This window comes from Barbus barbus, assembly GCF_936440315.1.
Source record: "Barbus barbus genome assembly, chromosome: 7".
Lineage (NCBI taxonomy): Eukaryota > Metazoa > Chordata > Actinopteri > Cypriniformes > Cyprinidae > Barbus > Barbus barbus.
The window spans coordinates 26,037,128-26,057,851 of NC_136735.1; the positions used below are offsets into that span (position 1 = coordinate 26,037,128).

General features: G+C 38.6%; 1 protein-coding gene across 1 annotated transcript in view; it reads left to right on the forward strand.

Annotated features, from left to right (window-relative positions):
* Positions 1–467: 467 nt before the first annotated feature.
* LOC306872632 (dorsal-ventral patterning tolloid-like protein 1) overlaps positions 468–20,724 on the forward strand; it is a 44,138-nt gene continuing 23,881 nt past the window's right edge. The window contains exons 1-4 of the mRNA XM_079421282.1: positions 468–678; positions 1,835–2,244; positions 14,111–14,221; positions 18,909–18,989. Of these exons, the coding sequence (XP_079277408.1) occupies positions 2,067–2,244; positions 14,111–14,221; positions 18,909–18,989 (370 nt within the window). The 5' untranslated portion in view covers positions 468–678; positions 1,835–2,066. The remainder of the gene's footprint in view (positions 679–1,834; positions 2,245–14,110; positions 14,222–18,908; positions 18,990–20,724) is intronic.

Sequence of the window (20,724 nt, forward strand, 5' to 3'; positions counted from 1 at the left end):
GTAGTACAGTATATGTCACAATACTACTGTTTTGTAATCAAACAAAAGATACTATGAATAATGGAAAATAAATACATGAAAAATAAATAATATGTTCTATTGTTTGTTAAAATGTAGGCAAAACGTACTCACACACACAGCCTACTTTACTTAAAAGTATCTTCCCTGTTCCACCCAACCAAGGAGATTCCCCTCTTGACAAGACCATCTTTGCACTGAATTGCTTAGCCACTACCTCCTCCCTCTGACTTCTGTCAGGATGTTAGCGGCCATTCATGCATGCACATAAAGCACGTCTACAAACATTGTAGTGCTTTTGTCGTGGAGTGCATGAATGTGTGCATGAGTTTTGCAAAGTGAGACATAGCTTGATGGATTGATGGCGTGACGTCAACACACAGTTACCTTGCCGTGAGGGAGGGGGGGATTAATCTGTGTGTATGTGTGTGTCAGGAGAGAGAGAGAGAGGGAGAGACGCGTTAATCTCCAGGGAAATGGGCACGTTTGGAATAAACGGTACCAGTCAGCAAGCGCACTCCAATATTCCAGTGGCTGTGGAAGAAGTGTTTCCAGAGAGAGAGAGAGGGAGGGAGAGAGAGAGGGAATATGAGGGCAGTACTCAAGATGAGCCTGCGCTTTGAGGCTGTAAAACATTAGACCCTGAGGGCATTCTCTGAGGTAAGCTCCGTCTCTCTCGTATTTTAACGAGATTTGACGCCACGGTGTTAAACTACGGCGCGTCTATTCTTTATGTTTGTAAAGTAGCGCGCGATAAAGGTTCGAGTCTCCTCGCGCTTACTAAGTAGACGCGGCGCGCTCTGTTCTGTCAGATGTGACGGCTTCTCAGTAAACTCTCCTGAGGTAAATAGGCGTTAAAGGACCGGGCCCCGGGGTTATGGCCGGTAAATTGTATTAGTCAGGACCTGAGAGTGGATAAGCGAGCTCAAAGCTGCCTTCATGAAGTCCGTTCGGCGTTTTGACTGTCACTTCACTCAAGTCAGAGAAGTTTGTATATTTTGAGATGTGTTGAATGGAACAAATGTATAAATCAGCAATAGCCTGCTTTTTTCTAGTGTTTCTTAGCTTCCTTGTTCCAGCAGGCTGCAGCTATTTTGAGGTCCACACTGTCCAAATTAAAGCAGCCTCACGCAGCAAATTACACACCGAGAAACTGCTTTTAGTTCAGAGACGTGTGTGACAGAGAGAGAGAGAGAGAGAGAGAGAGAGAGAATGAGACAGACCTACTTTACGAGGGGAGTTAAACAGGTTTGTTAAATGTCACACCACAGCCGCTTTTACTGTCACCTCCTAATAAAGCAACTATTGCATTTATAACAGTTTTTAAATACGATCTCACCTACATGGAACTTGCGTTACATCCTGAAGTTTTGTATAGGCGACGGGGAAAACGGGATTATTGCTCAAATTTTAGCGAACGTGTGACTTTTACAGCTACCGGCTCGTTTTGGGTGAACTCGGTTGGTATTGTTATAGTAAATCATATAGTTTCCTGTCTTTATAATGCACGAAAGATGTATGTTTGTTGCTCTGAAAAAGTAAGTAGTTTGTGTTCATAGGAAAGTATGTCTATCTATCTATCTATCTATCTATCTATCTATCTATCTATCTATCTATCTATCTATCTATCTATCTATCTATCTATCTATCTATCGAGGATTTGAGCTTCTGTAAAACCCTGCTCTGAGTCATTTAAATATGTTAAACATCTTCATTTAAATATTAATTTAAATGTACATCAAGCCTCACCCCTGCCACCAGTGTCTTTACTTGTTTCGTTTAAAGACTGGCTTTCATTGCAGCTCTGCCTCTTTAGGAAATCTGACTGTGCAAGAGAAAAGAGAAGTGAGCTGGTATCTGCCGGTTAATATCGATGCATTGGCGTCCAGCTGAGATGCCGCGACGCTGACTGTCCTGCCCCGTCTGTAGAACCGGACCAATGATGATAATGAAGATGATGATGTCCACACTGCGCGTGTAGCGCTAAATCACCTCTACCGGACCCTTACGAGACACTCCACTCTAATCCGCGCTCATTCAAACTTCAGATGGACTGCCTTCACTCTGCACTGACCAGTAAAATGAATTGGATCACACTCCTGCTGGCCGGCTTGACTTTTTGGGGCAAAGTGTCCTTGCACAGCTGCTTAGATTATGATGACAGTTATGATTATTATGAAGAGGAGAAAACAGAAACGATAGACTACAAGGATCCCTGCAAAGCTGGTAAGGCGCTTTTGTGCGTTTTTTCTTGCTTTTGATCTGTAAACACTTTCTATGAGGTGATCAAAGGAGAAAACATAAACATCTAACACGGTGCTGTTATAGGCTAAACGTATGGAGGAGTGAGTTGTTGCGCTTTTTATCCCCAAACTTTGGTGCATTTTCTTTACGCGGAGACTCGCACGGGTCACGCATTGAGTCCTCTGGTGCGCGAGCATCAGCGACGCCTCTTTTTTATAATCTTTTTTTTTTTTTTGACGTAGAAATATCCCTTGCAAGCCTCGCACGACCCCTCCTCCCCCGCTGAAATGATCTAGCCCGCTTTAATTCGGTTTCTCCCGGGATGATCCCGCGGCTCGCGGGGCCACGTGCGCTCCGCTGTCATAAACCCGTGCTTTCCGCGCGCACGTTTGTCTTACCTGCACGATTTAAAGTGTAATTATTATATAAATCTAACGAAGTTGAAACTGAGTTCACTCCGTGCATGTGAACCACTATTTCATCTGCTGACAGCTGGCATGCAAAATTATTAACAAATGTTATTAATTAATATTACGTATAAGGAACAAGTAATTACAAATAATCCGTGGCTTTCATATACGTTTACATTGTGCATAATTGTATTTGTATTTTACGTTTAGGTAGTGTAATGATTATAGATGTAGTGGATTAGACATATATATAGACATTTTTTCATGTAATATGGGGGGTTAAACTGTAAAGATGACAGAAAAACTCAAGGGGCCATGTGTATATGTTTGCATATAGTCAGTTTTAGTTGTGGCATGTTTATGTGTTTGCATCTCTATGTTGACACATCTTCATACAGAAGGCCAATAATAAGATTTATTTTTCACTCGGTCCTCTTTTGGATGTGTAAGTAAACTCCACCTAAGGCAGAACAGATATTTAAATGCATCATCTGCTGTTACATTTTGAAAAATTGTTCTGTCCCTCCCTCTCTCGTATGCCAACACACAGATTTACTCACATAATCTCCCTCTCCACATTCTCTCTCTCGTTTTCCTTTGTGTATGTATCATGTTTACTCAGGAACTATAAATCTGAGCATTTGTTTCTCTGCTGCAATGTGTTGGCATTGTTTCCAGGCTTTCATGAGACAGATGTATGTACACATGCAGAGGGCATGCATACTGTACACACAAGCAATATGGATTACTGATGAGAATGGAAAAAAAACATTTAAGTGGCTTGTATGAGTGTTTTGTATGTGTGCAGTGTGCAAGTATGTTTGGATTAGTGTGTCTATGGTTGGGTGTATGCATGTAGGAGTATGACTGTTTGGCAGTTATAGGGAGGACCTCTGTTTTTCCAAACTGTGAAACATTTAGCCTAGAAATTTGACAGGCTTGTTGATAGCAGTACTACAGGGAAAGGGTGGACAACATCTTCACACAAACTTTAAGCACATGCATAAATAAATAGACATAGAAAATACTTTTAATCTTTATTACACACATTTCTGTCAGATATCTATCACATATTCCAAGGTGGCCCTAATTCATACTGTTAGTACTGGAAGTGTAAAACGCTAGTAAACAGCCTGTGCCATGTATATGAACATGTACCCAACTCCCTTATAAATACCAGTGTACACCCAAGATGATTGAATGTCCTATACTCAGGATTATATTTCAGATACGGTTAATCTGCCATCACACTAAACTTGCATGCAATTCATGTAATTCATAAACCACAACTTTATATGTAGTATGCTACAATGATATGCATTGGTGGAGTTTGCGTTACAATGCTTGAAGATCTTTGCATCATACCAGGTAAAATGCTGACTGTCCAAAAACTGTCCAGGTCATTGAGCGTGTTCGATCCAGTTCTCTGTAATGCTAACGTTAGCCACTCTCTTAGCTGATGGAGCATTTTACCGGCGCGTCTGCAGTGTAGCCTTGCATTAGCATATCTGCGCTGTGTTGATGTTTTAGCAGAAATAGCCATGCTAATTAAATGCAAGGTGTCAATGGGGGGAGCTGCTGTGCCTTTCATATGAATGGCCCTAAATTTAGTTTAATTGTTTACAGGCGTACAGTATTAAACCTAGCCTTAAAGGGATAGTTCACATTAATTACTCACCCTCACATCATCCCAAACCTGTAAGACCTTTGATGATCTTCGGAACACAAATTAAGATATTTTTGATAAAATCCGAGAGCTCTCTGACCCTCCCATAGACAGCAAGGGTCCTTCCTAACACGAACAAGGTCCAGAAACGTAGCAAAGGACATTGGTAAAACAGTCCATGGTCCAGTCCACCATTGTGGAGAATATCAAGACGCATGCCTCTGCTTCTGCATCATGTAAACAACGCATGGTGCCGCTGCTTACATTGAACACGAGCATTCGTTGTTTACGGATTCGGAAGCAGACGCATGTGTCGTGATATTCTCCACAATGGTGGCACACCACAGCATACAGAATGAGGAGGAGAAGAATTGTTGAATAAAGTCGTTATTTTTGTTTTCTTTGCACAAAAAGTATTCTTGTAGCTTCCTAATATTACGGTTGAACCCCTGATGTTACATGGACAATTTTACCGATGTCCTTGCTACATTTTTGGACCTTGATCGTGTTAGGACCCTATGGGAGGGTCACAGAGCTCTCGGATTTTATCAAAAATATCTTAATTTGTGTTCCGAAGATGAATGAAGGTCTTACGTGTTTGGAACGACATGAGGGTGAGTAATTAAGGACAGAATTTTTGGGTGAACTAACCCTTTAAGCATTTGACATAACACACACACACACACACACACATTGGGTTTTCATGTTTTTCTATAGACATAATGTTTTTATACTGTATAACCTGTATATTCTACCCTCTAACCCTGCCCCTTTTCCTAAACACAACCCTCACAGAAAACAAAAAATCTGATTTATGGTCCCCGCAATTTTACTTTTACCTGGACCACACAGCACATATTTTTGCTGAAATATCTGTTTCTCCTTTACACGTATTGTACACTAATTGTAATTACTAAACTCTAGACTTATCCATACTTTTAAAATACATATTTTGGCATTTGTGGATATATAGCAAGACATTATTGACTCCCTATATTAACTATATGTAAGGCTTTTGGTGTAGCAACTTGGTTTGGTTAAGTCTTGCAGTTGTTTTGTACATTTGTAGAAACTTCACCCCAAGGGTCGCAAAACCTGAAATGCGTGCACATTTACTTCTGTATGATCAAGGTGTACCACTTTCATGAGATCATATTAATGGTTTGTTTTGGTTGACATAGCAGAAGGCTATTAGCTCCATTAATGAGGTAAATGCATTGTTTAGGACTTCTGCTCTTGTTTACAGAAACCAAGCGCTCTATTGGTTTCAATGGGTCACTAAAGGGCTAGTTACATTATACAGTCATTAGGTGATGTTATCTGTTTCTGTTATCTTAAGACATTGTAAACCTAATGGCACTGTTGCTACAGAATAACCAATCTTTTCTGATTATGCAAATTTAGCCCACCCCTCCTTGTTTAGGCAAGAGAAACATAAACAAACCTGAGGGAGTTTACCGGGGGTGTATGCGGACACTTAGGGGCAAACACACAGAAAAGAAAGTTTTATACTTCTCTCAGAATAAGATTCAACATCTTTACTGGCATGATTGTCAGCATTTAGTGTTTACACAGTACTTGCAATAATGCAATATACAATATAGAAAATAAATGAAGCCACATAAAGAAAGTAATATAGGAAGTAAAGAGAAATCTAAAAGAAAAGGACAAGTTAAAAAAAGGACAGTAAAAATAGAATAAAACAACATAGAATATGTTAGTGGTGAATTAATGGTATATACATAAATTCACACCCACTAAATATAACACTATACTATTACTTTCTTCTTCCCCTTTGCATTGTTCATTCATAGCGTTTGCAGTTCCTGCCAGATACTTTCTGCACTTCATTCCTCACTCTTTCTTCATTGCCTAAACATTTTTTTCCATTAGTTTTATAGAGGGCAGTGGTTGATTTGATGAAATTGTAGTTTATAGTCCTCTAGTTTATAGTAGTCTGCGTCTAGTAAACAAGGACAGCTTAATGGCAGAGAAGTACTCCTAGAGATGCTGTCTTCGCACAAAGGGTCCAAAATTAACTTTTTGCTATGCATAACAATGGTGAGTAATTCATGAAAATTTAATGAACAAAGCCAATTTTACTTGTTTAAGTGTTAATTTTCCTATATATTACAGTGGCATGCAAAAGTTTGGGAACCCCTTGCAGAATCTGTGAAAATGTGAATAATTTTACCAAAATAAGAGAGATCATACAAAATGCATGTTATTTTTTATTTAGTACTGTCCTGAGTAAGATATTTTACATAAAAGATGTTTACATATATTCCACAAGATAAACAAACAGCTGAAATTATTAAAATAACCCCCTTCAAAAGTTTGGGAACCCTTGGTTCTTAATACTGTGTGTGGTTACCTGGATGATCTACGGCTGTGTTTTTGTTTTGTGATGGTTGTGTTTGAGTCCCTTGTTTGTTCTGAACAGTTAAACTGAGCATTGTTCTTCAGAAAAATCCTCCATGTCCTGCAGATTCCTCAGTTTTCCAGCATCTTTTGCATATTTGAACCCTTTCCAGCAGTAACTGTATGATTTTGAGATCCATCTTTTCACACTGAGGACGATTGAGGGACTCAAACACAACAATTAAAAAAGGTTCAAACATTCACTGATGCTCCAGAAGGAAACACGATGCCGGGGGTGAAAACTCAAATTTTTCTTATTTTGTAGAAATATATATTTTTTTCCATTTAGTACTGCCTTTCGGAAGCAACAGAAGCTACTTGCATGTTTCCTGGAAGACAAATTAAGTACAATTTACCTTGATCTTCAAATTCAAAAAGTTTTCACCCCCGGCTCGTAATGCATCGTGTTTCCTTCTGGAGCATCAGTGAATGTTTGAACCTTTTTTAATTGTTGTGTTTGAGTCCCTCAATCGTCCTCAGTGTGAAAAGGTGGATCTCAAAATCATACAGTCACTGCTGGAAAGGGTTCAAATATGCAAAAGATGCTGGAAAACTGAGGAATCTGCAGGACCTGGAGGATTTTTCTGAAGAACAATGCTCAGTTTAACTGTTCAGAACAAACAAGGGACTCATGAACAACCATCACAAAACAAAAACACAGTTGTAGATCATCCAGGTAACCACACACAGTATTAAGAACCAAGGGTTCCCAAACTTTTGAAGGGGGTTATTTTAATAATTTCAGCTGTTTGTTTATCTTGTGGACTATATGTAAACATATTTTATGTAAAATATCTTACTCAGGACAGTACTAAATAAAAAATAACATGCATTTTGTATGATCTCTCTTATTTTGGTAAAATTATTCACATTTTCACAGATTCTGCAAGGGGTTCCCAAACTTTTGCATGCCACTGTATTAATAAACAGCACCATTGTCAAGTCATTGCTTTACGTAAGATAAGCTAGTCTTACTCTCTTTGAGAAACTGGACCTGTCACAAAAATGTGAAGAGTACACATAATTTTATTCTGAATGTAATAGATTTGGGGGCTTAGTGCAAGGAGGAAAATAGGCATACTATATTTTTTAACTGAGGTAAAAGTTGTTAAAAGACAGACAAATTGCTACAGATTTTCTTATCTCTGCATAGGTACACATATACTATATAGCAAATCTCAACTGCTTTTATCATCACAAAATGACATGAAGATATAACAAACATTAACAACATATTTTCTGTAAAGCTGCTTTGAAACAATGAAACATTTGGAATGACACGATCAAGTCAGAATCATCATACCATTTTTACAAATCATCTTAAAATTACAGATCACTTAAAAAACAAACAAAAAAACCCTGTTTTAATTACTCACCAAAGTCATTTTTAGGCATATTTGGTGCTTAGCGTTCATTTTGGACACTGAACATAGACATTTTACTATTGGAACTGCTGGTCAGATTAATGTGCAGGAGGGTCTCATGTCAGTCTGACAGTAGTCTGGTCTTTTATTTCATCTTTGAGTTTGTGTAACTGTGTTTATGCTATATTATGTGTTGCAGCTGGGTGTCAATTTCACCTCTACATACGTGTCAGATTCATATCCATCTGTTTACATATTGCTTATGACCTTGTATGTGTGTGTATGTACAGTTGAAATGAATCTGTGTGGTTGATCATCTTGCTTCTGTTGTTTTTGGGAAAACAGAATGTGAATATTTGGCCGTGTGCTTATCTCATGCCATTAGAGTGCACTAAACACATTTCCATCTCTTTGTACGCTGATTTCCCTCACTGTGTGTGTATGTTCGCGTGTGTGTGACGAATATGGGAGCCCACTTCATTCAGGCACTTATCTCTTCCTGGTAGCCTGCATCCTGCCACTTAGCTTGAGAAGAATCTCTCTCCCACTCACACACACACACACACACACACACACACACACACATGCCTTCATTCATGCCTGGTACAAAAGAGGGTTTTTGTCATAAAACTGTGCACACAGCAAAACGGAGAGTGTGAGTGAGTGAAAAGGGAAAAAACTTTCACTTGCAATTGTATTGTTTGAGTGTCTGCAATGTGCATGTGTTGTATTCAAATACACAGAATGAAATTTTTCTTGAATGTAAAACACATGACATCAGCCTGTCTTCACAAGTCTAGACACACTCGCATTAAAATTCAAAGCTTTCAAGACCTCATCAGACGGCTGTTGGCTCTTTGACTGCACTTACTTAAACTTTTCTCTGAAGTCAGCTTGTCATAATCAGAGTAGTTGAGTTGTTGTATGTGTGTGAGATGGAGATGGTCAGTTTAATAAAAGAGGATTTTCCAGGAGCACTCTGGCCTGATAGCCAGCTTCCGAAAATTCCCAAAAATTCCAGCGTCAGCACTGTGCTCCGCCATGGACTGTTTGTTTTGGAGCAGGGAAACATGAGTCAGCGATCCGCACACTTCCTCCTAGAATGCATTTCGCTAATTAAACAATTACGGCTTTACACATCCTGACGTGTGAAAAGGTACTTTGATGATCCGACAATGGCACTGACTGAAGTCTTTCTGTCTGTCTCTCATGCACATTTGCTGAGAGTGTGATGACAGTGATTGCTGCTCTCTCTCAGACCAGTTTTAACATTTGTTTCGGACGATCCCAAGTAGTCAGTGATAAATACAGATTTAAATGGACTTCAAAACATTTTGTGATCCATCTACTGTATGTGACTATACGTATTTGTAGTGTAAACTCTTTATCTCGGACAACAGTGAAGCCAGTTTGACCTGTCAATCACCCATTGAGCTAAAACAAAGTTTGCCAATTGATCTTATGAAAGATAAATGACTGACAGCCCAAATAGCCAATCAAATCACCGCGTTTTTAAGTCTTGTTATTATCCACCATGTTGCCCATCCAACTTACTTAACTGTAAAAACTGTAAAATGTAATTCAGAGAGAGGCCAGTGAATGGAGTTTTGTTTGTTCCATTGACACTACTAAACTTGCAAATTTATAATAATGCATTTCTACATTTTAATGCATTTCTACATTTACACAAAGGAAAGCAATGACTAGGACTAGATGCAAAAGACTAAATGGAACTTGGCATCTTTAAATTAACCCCCTTTAAAGCACCATTGCTGCAGCAATATACATGCAAATGTAATGTCTTTGGCTGTTGCACTGCACACTGTTTTTGTATAAATATATATTTGGAAGCAAGTACGTGGACTTTTTGTGCTTTTTTGCAACTAATACACTTGCAGTAACACACTGATGTTGTGAGCGATGTACAGTATGCAGTTTCAAAATCAGAGACCCTTCCCTCCAATCACAAGTGGTCACAGGAGACACATTTGAGATGCATGTTACTACAAGGTGTAAACAGCAATGTGTCTCAGCTGACTACTTGTGATCTCATCACGGAATCACAGAGACAGATCTTAAAAGCAGGTGTAAATGGGCCCTTGATGCTCATAGTTTAGTCTGACTCTCTTGAGCAATGGGATACAAATGCATTTACAAAGAATTTTAATCTCAGGACCAATGGAAACCTTTTTAAAATATTGCTTTTTCAGTTGGCCAGGTGTCATGTGTAGGCACAGAAATGTTATTGCTCTGGTTATTGTTCTGATTGTCTGCTGTCCAAAAAACAAGACGTCAGATTTTAGCAGTGACAGGATGCAAGGTGACATCAAGCAGTTATTGGAATTGCGTTTGGATGCATATGTGTTTTTGTTTGAGTGTGTCTGTCCCTGATTCTTCCTGTGATCAAGCTTGCAGGAATGTTTTTTGGGCTGTCACCCAAAATGCTTTGCGTCATGTCTTTCTGAAATCTGGCGCAGATGTCTTTAGTTACGCGTGTCACTGACAAACAGAAACACCCCACTCATCCTTCAGCTCCCATGATACTCATTCATCAGACTCAGCTGCATGTTTCTGTGGGTTTAATGAGGAAGGGATTCTCGGTATTAAACTGATATCACAGTAATGAAGCGTCAACATATGGTCAGACTTTCTAAACCCGTAGTGTGTGTTGATCAGTGCCTCCCTCCAGAATTCTCCAAAACATCTGCTGTCTCTGTGTATATAAAAACAGTCTGTCAGTCAAACAGAAGGTCTACTAGAGAAGATGATCAGTGGTCATTCTTCATTCAAATATACAGTCTTCAGCTCTGTTCCAAAGCCTAATGAGCTGTCTTGCTATCACAGACAGTTGCTTTTTGAGGAGCCATCCACACAGAATAGGTTTTTGCATTTAAAAACTTACAACTGATCACAAAAATATTATGTGAAATAAAACATTTTTAATTCAACTGAATTATATTAATTAACAGTTCACTTGGATTGATAATTATGCTGCCTACCATTGTGTCAAGAGCACTGCTTATAATGCCTGAAAATGCTGTTTAGGGTAGGCAACTCACAAGGTTTTGGAACAGAGCTTTTATCAGAGAACCTAGATTCTGATGCGATTAACTGACTTTTTTATTACTTTGGTGAGATTTGCAATGCAAAATGTACTTCTCAAATGCTCTATGTACTTGCTGAGACAAGGTTACTCAAATTGAATGCACAGTTAGTTACAGAAATGCTCTCCTCCAACTCTTAAATCATTCAAAGGAAACAGTAATGACTTGGATGTTTCCAGGATAACCTGGAGAGTCTCATTTAGAACTGTAGTGTGACCCTCCAGGATAATCTCCTATTTTAATACACATTTTGATCTGCACCCAGATTAAAACACACCTCCTGCCGCGCTTCAATAACCTTGGAACTGAGATTATAATTTCACATTTGCCAAAACATTTTATTCCCCTCCAGATGACACATTCTGCAGAGGTCTCTATGTTCCCATCTGAGCAGATGTAAAGCTGTTAAACTATCATTTTAATTTCTCAATGAAAGAGACATCATACAATTAACAATCCCATGCCACTGTGATGGTCACATGTTAGACACAACATATCTGATTTCCCTCCTACAGTTCATAATCGATTCGTAAGTACAGCCTCTGCTCTGTGTTTATCGATCATCACAGCTGAAGTTATTGACTGGTGCTAAGTTAAGATGTGCAGTCAAAGACTCATTGATGTTAAGCAAATGATTGCTGAGGCATTACTGGGCTTCACTCCCAGACTTCACAAATCAATGTACAAATTCAACACAAAGCCTTTTCCTCTGCGGTCGAGTCTGAGCACTTTGTCTTGTTCATCTGGACACATATTTCAGTCTTGTCTCATTGTCAAGGCTGTTATGAAAAGTGCAGAGAGACCTCATGTCAGCTATTTAGTATAATATTATTTAGCCGAAACTGAAATATACATAGCAGTCTGTGGGCAAGATTTGCGTATTTAACGCTGATATGTAATCTCATGCCTTTTTAAGTATGTGGAAGAAACAATTTGAGACCACATCGTGATTTACTGTAAACATTTAAATTTGTAATTGCATCTTTAAATTATAAATATGCTTTTCTTGGAATTTTCTGTATAATTATAACAACTGTATAGGTTCCAGCAATTTTTGCACATTTTCTTTGTAAGTAAAATATAGCATTTGATGAAATAGGATTGCATTTAAATGTGTGAAAAATTTACTGTAAATCATATTTTTAAAATGTATTTAAAATCTAAAAATATTTAAAAAAATATGTATTCTAAATTATAATCTACACTGTAAAAAATGACTGTGAATCTAATGGTAAAATGCTGTAAAAAAATGCTACAGTAAAAACCTGTTAAATGGTTAAGGGTAAGTTCCCCTACTGTATACGATGAAAAACTGTAATGGATATTACATGTAATTTTATGGTAGTATACCGTTTTTGGAAGTGGAAAAAGAATGTATAATTTACAGTGAATAACCATAAATTGAAATTCCCAGAATTCCCTGCATTGCATTTCAGATTTGATGTTTTTTGTTGTTGTTGTTGTTGTTGTTGTTGAAATAACTGTTTCTTATTTTTTCTTATCAGTTTTGTACATTAGGGTTGTATGTTACATCTAATGTTGTTAAATTAATATTTATTGCATTATTTCAGTATCATGTGCTACCATGATCGTGTTTATTGTTTGTGGGAATGACACTGTACACCTTCTATATGTTAGTATTTAAAAGCTGCTTGTGATGGGCTCTGGTTCATCATGTGACTTCCTCATCACCACCTAAATTTGGTGGTTATCAGTGTATTACAAAGGTACAAAACAGATTTCAGTACTTCAATATGTTGCTATAGTAACATTATATCAGTTAATGAAATTACGGTATTAAAATGTCAATTTAATTTAAAACCGTAAAACCTAAAATGTTGCTGCTTTATTTTTTTACGGTAAAATTCTGGCAACCACAGCTGCCGTTTTTTTTACCGTGAATTTTTTTTTACAGTGTAAAATATCTAAAAAAAATGTTAAACAAAGTAATCTAAATATAACAATTAAAAATTTTAAATCCATTAAAAATAGACTTTTTGTGATGGGAAAGTGACATTTTTAATGCTCGGTTTGTTTTAGATTGTACCAGAGAGTCCCACTGATAAGTGGAGTGGGGTTAGATCATCGCTAATATTAGTCCTCTATGAAGGGTGTGATCCACAGGAGACTCCAGCTTTATATGAATGTGAAACAGATCACAATCACGGATTAAATCTGAACATTGTCAGAGGAGTTGATGGGGGAGGGAAGGATACTTGTATACACACGTGCGCATACACCCAAACAATGCATAAGAAACAATAGTGGTGGCCTAAAGCTCCAGTTCACTGGTACGTGTACATACACATAAACACACTCGCACACACATGCATGCACAAGGGCAGAGTTTATTCCAATATGGAACAATCAAGATAGTTTAAAGCATAATCTTCATTGTTTATTGTTTTATATCAAGGTTGAGGAGTGAATTCTCAGCCAAAAGTACTCGCACACACAAATGGCGTAGTTCCCAATATTATCTCTTTTCATGGCCATCTCTAAGACCTCCTTGGCTGGATTGGCATAATTTAATGATGTCATGACTGTAGCTGAACGTTACGTATGTTGGGACAAGTGCGATACGGACATTATGTGACCAGGGTTGGTAAGATTGCAACAGGATGTATATAAATGTTCCCTGACATCCGCTTATTAATTTGTAATCAGTATCTGAGGGTGTGAGAGCAAAGGGCAAGTTGACAACCTAAGATGTTTCCTCTCATGTTAACTTGTCAATCGATCGCATATCCAGCAAACCTTAAATTAGCATCAGTCAATAGCTCAGGCCACGCTGGTCTGCCAGCACGTAGACCATCAATCTATGGTGCTGCCAAAGATTGTGTGCTTGTGTCCTCTAATATCCTTCTCTGTTTCTTTTTTCAGCTGTATTTTGGGGAGATATTGCCTTGGATGAAGAGGACTTGAAAATGTTTCAGATTGATGGAACGATAGAGCTTTCACAGCAGTCACATGGGAGACAGGGACACACGTCGGGTAAGAAACACATTAGATATCACAGCGCTCCAGACTGCAGTTGTCGAAAATCATTGAAAATTGACCGATTTGCGAACAAATGACTCTTATGAAGTAGTACTTTTTAGGATTTGTGAAAGAGCCTCAAACTCACTTGTGATTTAGTTGTTTGAATCAGACTTACTTCGTCAGTAAATCGTCTGAGCGGCTACTAAGTGAACAGCTGACTGAGACTTAAATCTATATGCTTTTTAAATATTCTCAACAGAATTTTACGAACATATTATAGAGCATTGCTTCTGAACAGTCAGCTTTGTTTTGTATTTTGGCATCTAAAAAGTTATATGGCTGCTAAATGTTTAATGTTAGTTCTAGTCATTTGATCTGTTTTTTTCTGTCTAGAACCCTACATCAGACATTAGACATTATAAATCTGTCACATAATCTGGATTTAAAAAATGAAAGGTCCTTAGTTTAGTTTGAGGTTTTAATGCACATGTTTTTTCAGCTGAGTTCAGTAGCAGATGTGCAGCAGACGAGGTTAAAGCTGCAGTCAGCAGCTGCTGAGGGTTGAGGGTTGTTTCTGGTGCAGAACAACAACAATGACTCTTTCTACAGTAACGTTCAAGGTTTGAGCTTCTGCTTTACTCAGTCCTTGAAGCTGGCCATGTGCTTTTTTTCGTCCCGATGTCATGTTTGAAGTCAGACCTTCCTCCAGGCGTTAAATGCTCTGATCTAGCGCTGGCCTCTGTGCAGTTTCGACTGCAGGGTGTGACACAGAAACACACACACACACACAGTAGCCTCTGTGGATTTTGTATTTAAGATAATGTCTTGATCAGTCTGAGATGCTGAGTTGTCGTAACGATGGAATGAATGTCCATGATTGTGTTGTGAGCTGTGGATGATTTAAATTTATTAAAGTAGTATTGAAGTTGAAGAATGTGTGGGGATATTGGGAGTTTATAGCTTCAGGTGATTAGACTTGATAAATGCTCCTGACTCAACTCCACTGCACCATCAGCAAACAACTGTGTGTGTGTGTGTTTGCATAGCAAGGTCTTGTACTCCTTATGCAATGGGAAAAGTGCAGAAGCGTATGTGTGTGTGCAAATGTTTGTTTCTTTGTGAGTTAGAATAAACATTGTTAACAAAATCCTTCCTTGCTGATACCTAAACTGACCGAAGTCAAAATGTGCGTGCATGTGTCTTTCCCAGTCTCACATTGTTAAGGTAAATTCTCAGTGTCTAAAACAGGATACAATCACTGGTATGAGTAATGACTACTCACAGACTAGCAGCTAACTAAGAGAACTTTACCTTGTTGGGTAGCGGCATTGTCAGCAATATCACCTTTATCATTGTCTGAGTCCTTGGCAGCGTAAAGATAGAAGTGAGGCCAAAAAGACGATAAGGATTCAGCTTTGTGTTTCCGTTCTGACTGGGGTTGTTACAGCATGTGCCATCGGGGCAGAAGGGCAAACTGCATCAGGACCAGGAATAGCTGAACTGATGCATGTTCAAACCAGTCAGGACAGGTCTTTCATGGATATTTCCAGATTCATCGGGATGCTGTCATGGAGTCACACACTTGTATACCTGCCAGTGTTATGTGCATGAGATGAGTGTTTGTTCGCACATTAATCCCAAAGCTCAGACTTTTCCTGTGTCTTGGATTCAGAGTATTGTTTGTTCCTCACTTTCCTGTCCCCATCAAAGAAATTCCAGAGAAAGAGAGAGACAGAGTATATGCAAAAGTAAGATAGAAGAGGAACTGACATGTGTGAATAGAGATGTTCAGTGAGAACCCTGGGAGTGAAAGACAAGTGTAGGTGAGATGTTGGATGAGGGTAAAGAGGCTGGTGAATGGGGGCATGAGGAGAGGTGAGGACAGATAAAATAGGTGTGATAATGGCAGAGAGCTGGTGATGGAAATTTCTCGGCTCACTGACTGTGTTCTTGTAACTTTATAATGGCACCAGTTAAACTTGATTTAAGGGATAGTTCACTCGAGAATGAAAATTCTGACATTACCGTGTTGACCCAAATATAAGACGACCCCCCTTTTTCCAGATGTACCTTTTGGAAAAAGGCTGTGTGAAAACCAAATCATGTGTTTTACTGAGAATTAAAAATATATATATTTTCATAATTGCGTATTTTCCTATTTTAATTTTTGTTTTGAAAGTATGGTAAATGCTGGTAGAATGTACGAACAATCACATTTAAAAATATACACTTTTTGATATACCATAAAAATAACAGGTAGCCCATCTGAATTATATAACAGTTAGTCTATCCATCTCATAGTAGCCTACCAAAATTTGATTAACAGTAGAAGTGAAATCTTATTTTAGTCTTCAAATCTGGGTACTGTCTTACGTTTTAAAATCACTTACAGAGGAAGTTTGGTCCCATCAGGCTAACATGACAGTCACAACTCATGCCACTCTAAGCTTTTCTTTTTCTTTTGTTTTCACTCGCGATCTTCTAACATTATTACAACACAAATTATATTATGCATTTCATGGCACACTCGTTTTACGTGTATTTGGCGCTACCTATTGTTGTGGGTGTTTTATTGACATGTCAAAGTCTAGACCCTAAATCAGGGCTATTAAATTAACTTAATTTGAGGGCCAGATTATCAAATTGAACATTTGAAGGGGGCCAAGGGGGTGGAAGGCCGTTGCCGATCTTTTTCTGGGGGGACCTTTAAAATTGGAAATTAAATGTAAATGCATATTCAGCAGTAAAATTAACTAATATTACCAACAGTGACATCTATAAAAGGTTAACATTATTAGTGCTGTCTGCCATTCAATTATTTTTTTTTTACATTCTATATTTTTTCTGTAATTAATTTAAAAAAATGTGACTAAACGCATATTAATATATTTGTGTTGTCTCATTTTCACACTGAACTTCCAAATTAATATAGAAACAACATAAAGATGGTATATTTTAAATATGTGTTTAATGGCATCTTTTTACTAGCCTATTATTAATGAAGAAGTATCGTTGATACAAATAATGTTACTGTTGTCTCTATTAAAGCCATTTGTTCCCTTTAATTTTAGCCATTAATTATAGCCATTTAATATTACAGTATAATTGAAATGTTATACTATTTTTAACATTTAACAGGCTTTGAAAAATATAACAACTTTTTATAAGTGAACTTACAACAATCTTCACATAAACTATAAATTGTATGCATAAGCTATATTGATTATTCTTTATTCAAGCTACAAAAGTTAATCAGCAAGCAGAGAAGTCAAGCGATTTCTCTTTGTCTTTAGTTCTTTGATTTACATCAATCACAGACTGCAGCAGGTTTCACTTTAAAAGCAGCGCTGTTTCTTTAATAAAACCTGACGCACATGATGTGACACATATCCAATTTTCTCCCAACTCTTTACTATCATTTAGGATTTTATAACTGATTTAAGACTGTGTTTATGAGGTAACTCACCAAAACCACATATTTTTTACATCATTGTGTGTGGTTTTGTCCGTTGAAGCGCTGGCGCGCTTGTCTGAAGCAGCTCAGCTTATGAGTATAGCCAAACGCGCAGATTTTCAAACTATTCCTGCTTTGATAAAAATCTTTGTCCAGTGTTGCTGCTATTTCTCGCCAGAAGTTATGACAGATAACACTGTCTTTAAACTTGTTTAAACTAACGTTAGAATTGTGGATATCTTATAACTCCCTCATATAAGTGCTTGTCAACGCTGCCATCTATTGATGTTGCGGTCTCCAGTAGATTGTTGTTATTGCGTCTCTCCCTTTTATTTTTGACTGGCCCGGCCCGGGCCAGTGTTGCCACCTTGTGGACAAACTAATTAGTGCAAGAACAATTCAAGGCAAATGCGCAACCTGCGTACTATTCCTCGGGCCTGATGAAGATGATTGGCAGGCCGGATTGGGCCCGCGGGCCGCCAATTGAATAGCCCTGCCCTAAATATCAGACAACCGTGTTTTTTCAGATGTATTTCCAAGAAAAAAACATTGTCTTATATTCGTATACAGTAATTACTCACCGTCATGTCGTTTCAAACTCGTAAGACCTTTGTTAAACTTCAGAACAAAAATTACAATATTTTTGGAAAATATGAGATCTCTCTGACCCTGTATGGACAGCAATGTAACTGAAGAGCATCAACAAAACAGTCCATGTGAAATCAGTGGTTCAACCACAATTTTACCAAGCTACAAGAATACTTTTTGTTCACAAAGAAAGCAAAAATAATGACTTTATTCAACAATTCTTCTCCATGATGCAGCAACACCACTTGCATGCATGGTACTCTCCATAATAGTGGAGGAGGAGAAGAACTGTTGAATAAAGTCGTTATTTTTGCTTTCTTGATGTCACCTCTGATGTCACATTGACTGTTTTACTGATGTCCTTACTACGTTTCTGGGAACATTTCAGTTACATTGCTGTCTATGCAGGGTCAGAAAGCTCTTGGATTTCATCAAATGTATCTTAATTTGTGTTCCGAAGATGAACAAAGGTCTTATGGGTTTGGAACAACATGATGGTGAGTAGTTAATGGTAATTTGTTTTTTACCATTAACTGTACCTTTAAGGAAAGTTTACTCAAAGCGTAACAAAAACACCCACACAATGTTCTCATAAAATTAAAATATCACTTTCACAGCATTCTCAAAATAACTCCCTTGTATGTTTTTTTCTCTCAGGTGGTCTAGGAGAGCATAATCCCAGTAAGAAGAGAGGTTCGTTATATCTGTTGCTGGACAGAATACGACGGCTAGGTTTTGGTAAGTTTAAAACACTGGATTGTGTCTCAGCTTTTTTTCTTACTTACCCCACAGCACCATTAGGAAAGCCTCAAGAACGTCTTCATCAGCATTTAGAATTAGCATTAAAATTAGCATTGTTCACCCTATTTTATTCATTCATCTTGATCAATTAATCATTTATATTATTGTGAATGATTCCTCCATGCTTATGTTTATTTTTTTGTATTTTTTTAGAGCTCAGAATTGTATAACTCGTAACTCAATAATTTGGTGAAACGACAATGTAGGACTGTATGAATGTAGGATTCTCCAAAAGCATCAAACCCCATCCCTAAAAATTCAATACAAGTACAATTTGTAACAGTTCTGATAGCAATTATGTATAATCCTTCTCCAAGAAAGTCCTAGCAGCAAATTTATTTAATGTGAACAAATGTAAAATGATTTACAGCTTTTGTATGACTGATTTTAATTATAATGAAACCTCAATAATTATGAAATGCCCCAACAAGACTCACTAAAATTTGCACAAATGTAAGATTTACTCTACTAAATATTGGGAAGATGTTGTGTTATTTAATGAAGGCAGATTTATATGGTGTTTGTGGCCATGAATTTTAATGCAGTTTGAGTAATACAGAATGTCTCGGTTACGTACGTAATCCTCGTTCCCTGATGGAGGGAACGGAGACGTTATGTCGTGACGACATTAGGGGATTCACCTGGGAGCCCCAATCACCTCTGATAAGAGAAAATGCCAGTCAAATTGGCTAGTGGATTTTGCATACCTGAGCCACTCCCCGTGCATACGGGTATAAAAGGGCGACAGGTGCATCCACTCGTCAGGTTTTCCGCTGAGGAGCTGAGAATGTGTCCCTGGCAACCAGCGATGATTCAAGATTGTGGCATGGGGACATAACGTCTCCGTTCCCTCCATCAGGGAACGAGGGTTACGTACGTAACCGAGACGTTCCCTACCCGTCGGTCACTACGAGTTATGTCGTGACGACATTAGGGGTCTATGGAAAGCGCCACAACCTGAACCCCGTCACAACCTTGTGGCATGCAGATGTTGACAAGCTAGCGCGTGCCAGACAAATGCCATGCAAAAGGTCACAACCTTCCCCTTGGTACCCGCAGGGACCACAGGTAAGTACATCGCCGCTGGAGATAGCCAAGCCGCTGTTCCTTTCCCCAAGAATTTTTGAAGGGATTTCGACCTTCAAGAAAGAATGCTTCAAGTCTTTCCTATTTGTTGTTACAGCTTGGCAGTAACATCAGGGAAGCGAGCCTTCCAGAGAAGGGCGCTATGGAGGTCACATCCTGCCCGAAGGGAGGTAACATGTGGAGACACTGATATGGACTGACCCAGCTTGGGGCAGTACTACATACGACTGGACTCTGGGGCAGATCCTACATAGGCGTAGGGAGGAGGGCTGCCAGCAGAGCCTGACAGAGTACTCTGTCAAAGGGAAGACACGGGTTTACCGTGAGGGAAACCTTACCGTGGAAGAATACACATATGGGATTACCCGAAGGGAATTAAGCCATACGGACACCTAGCCCAGTACAAGGGCTGACCGGAGACCCGGGCAAGTTAACACCAGTACTGGGCCTGGCGTCAGACTGCTCCGCCCAGTGCTGGAGGAACTCCACCAGTGTTCACCGTCTGGGAACTTACTAGAGGAGGAAAAAGGCGCTCACATCCCCAGGTGAGGGGGAATGGCGCAGCAAGCATGACACTGGCCAGCTC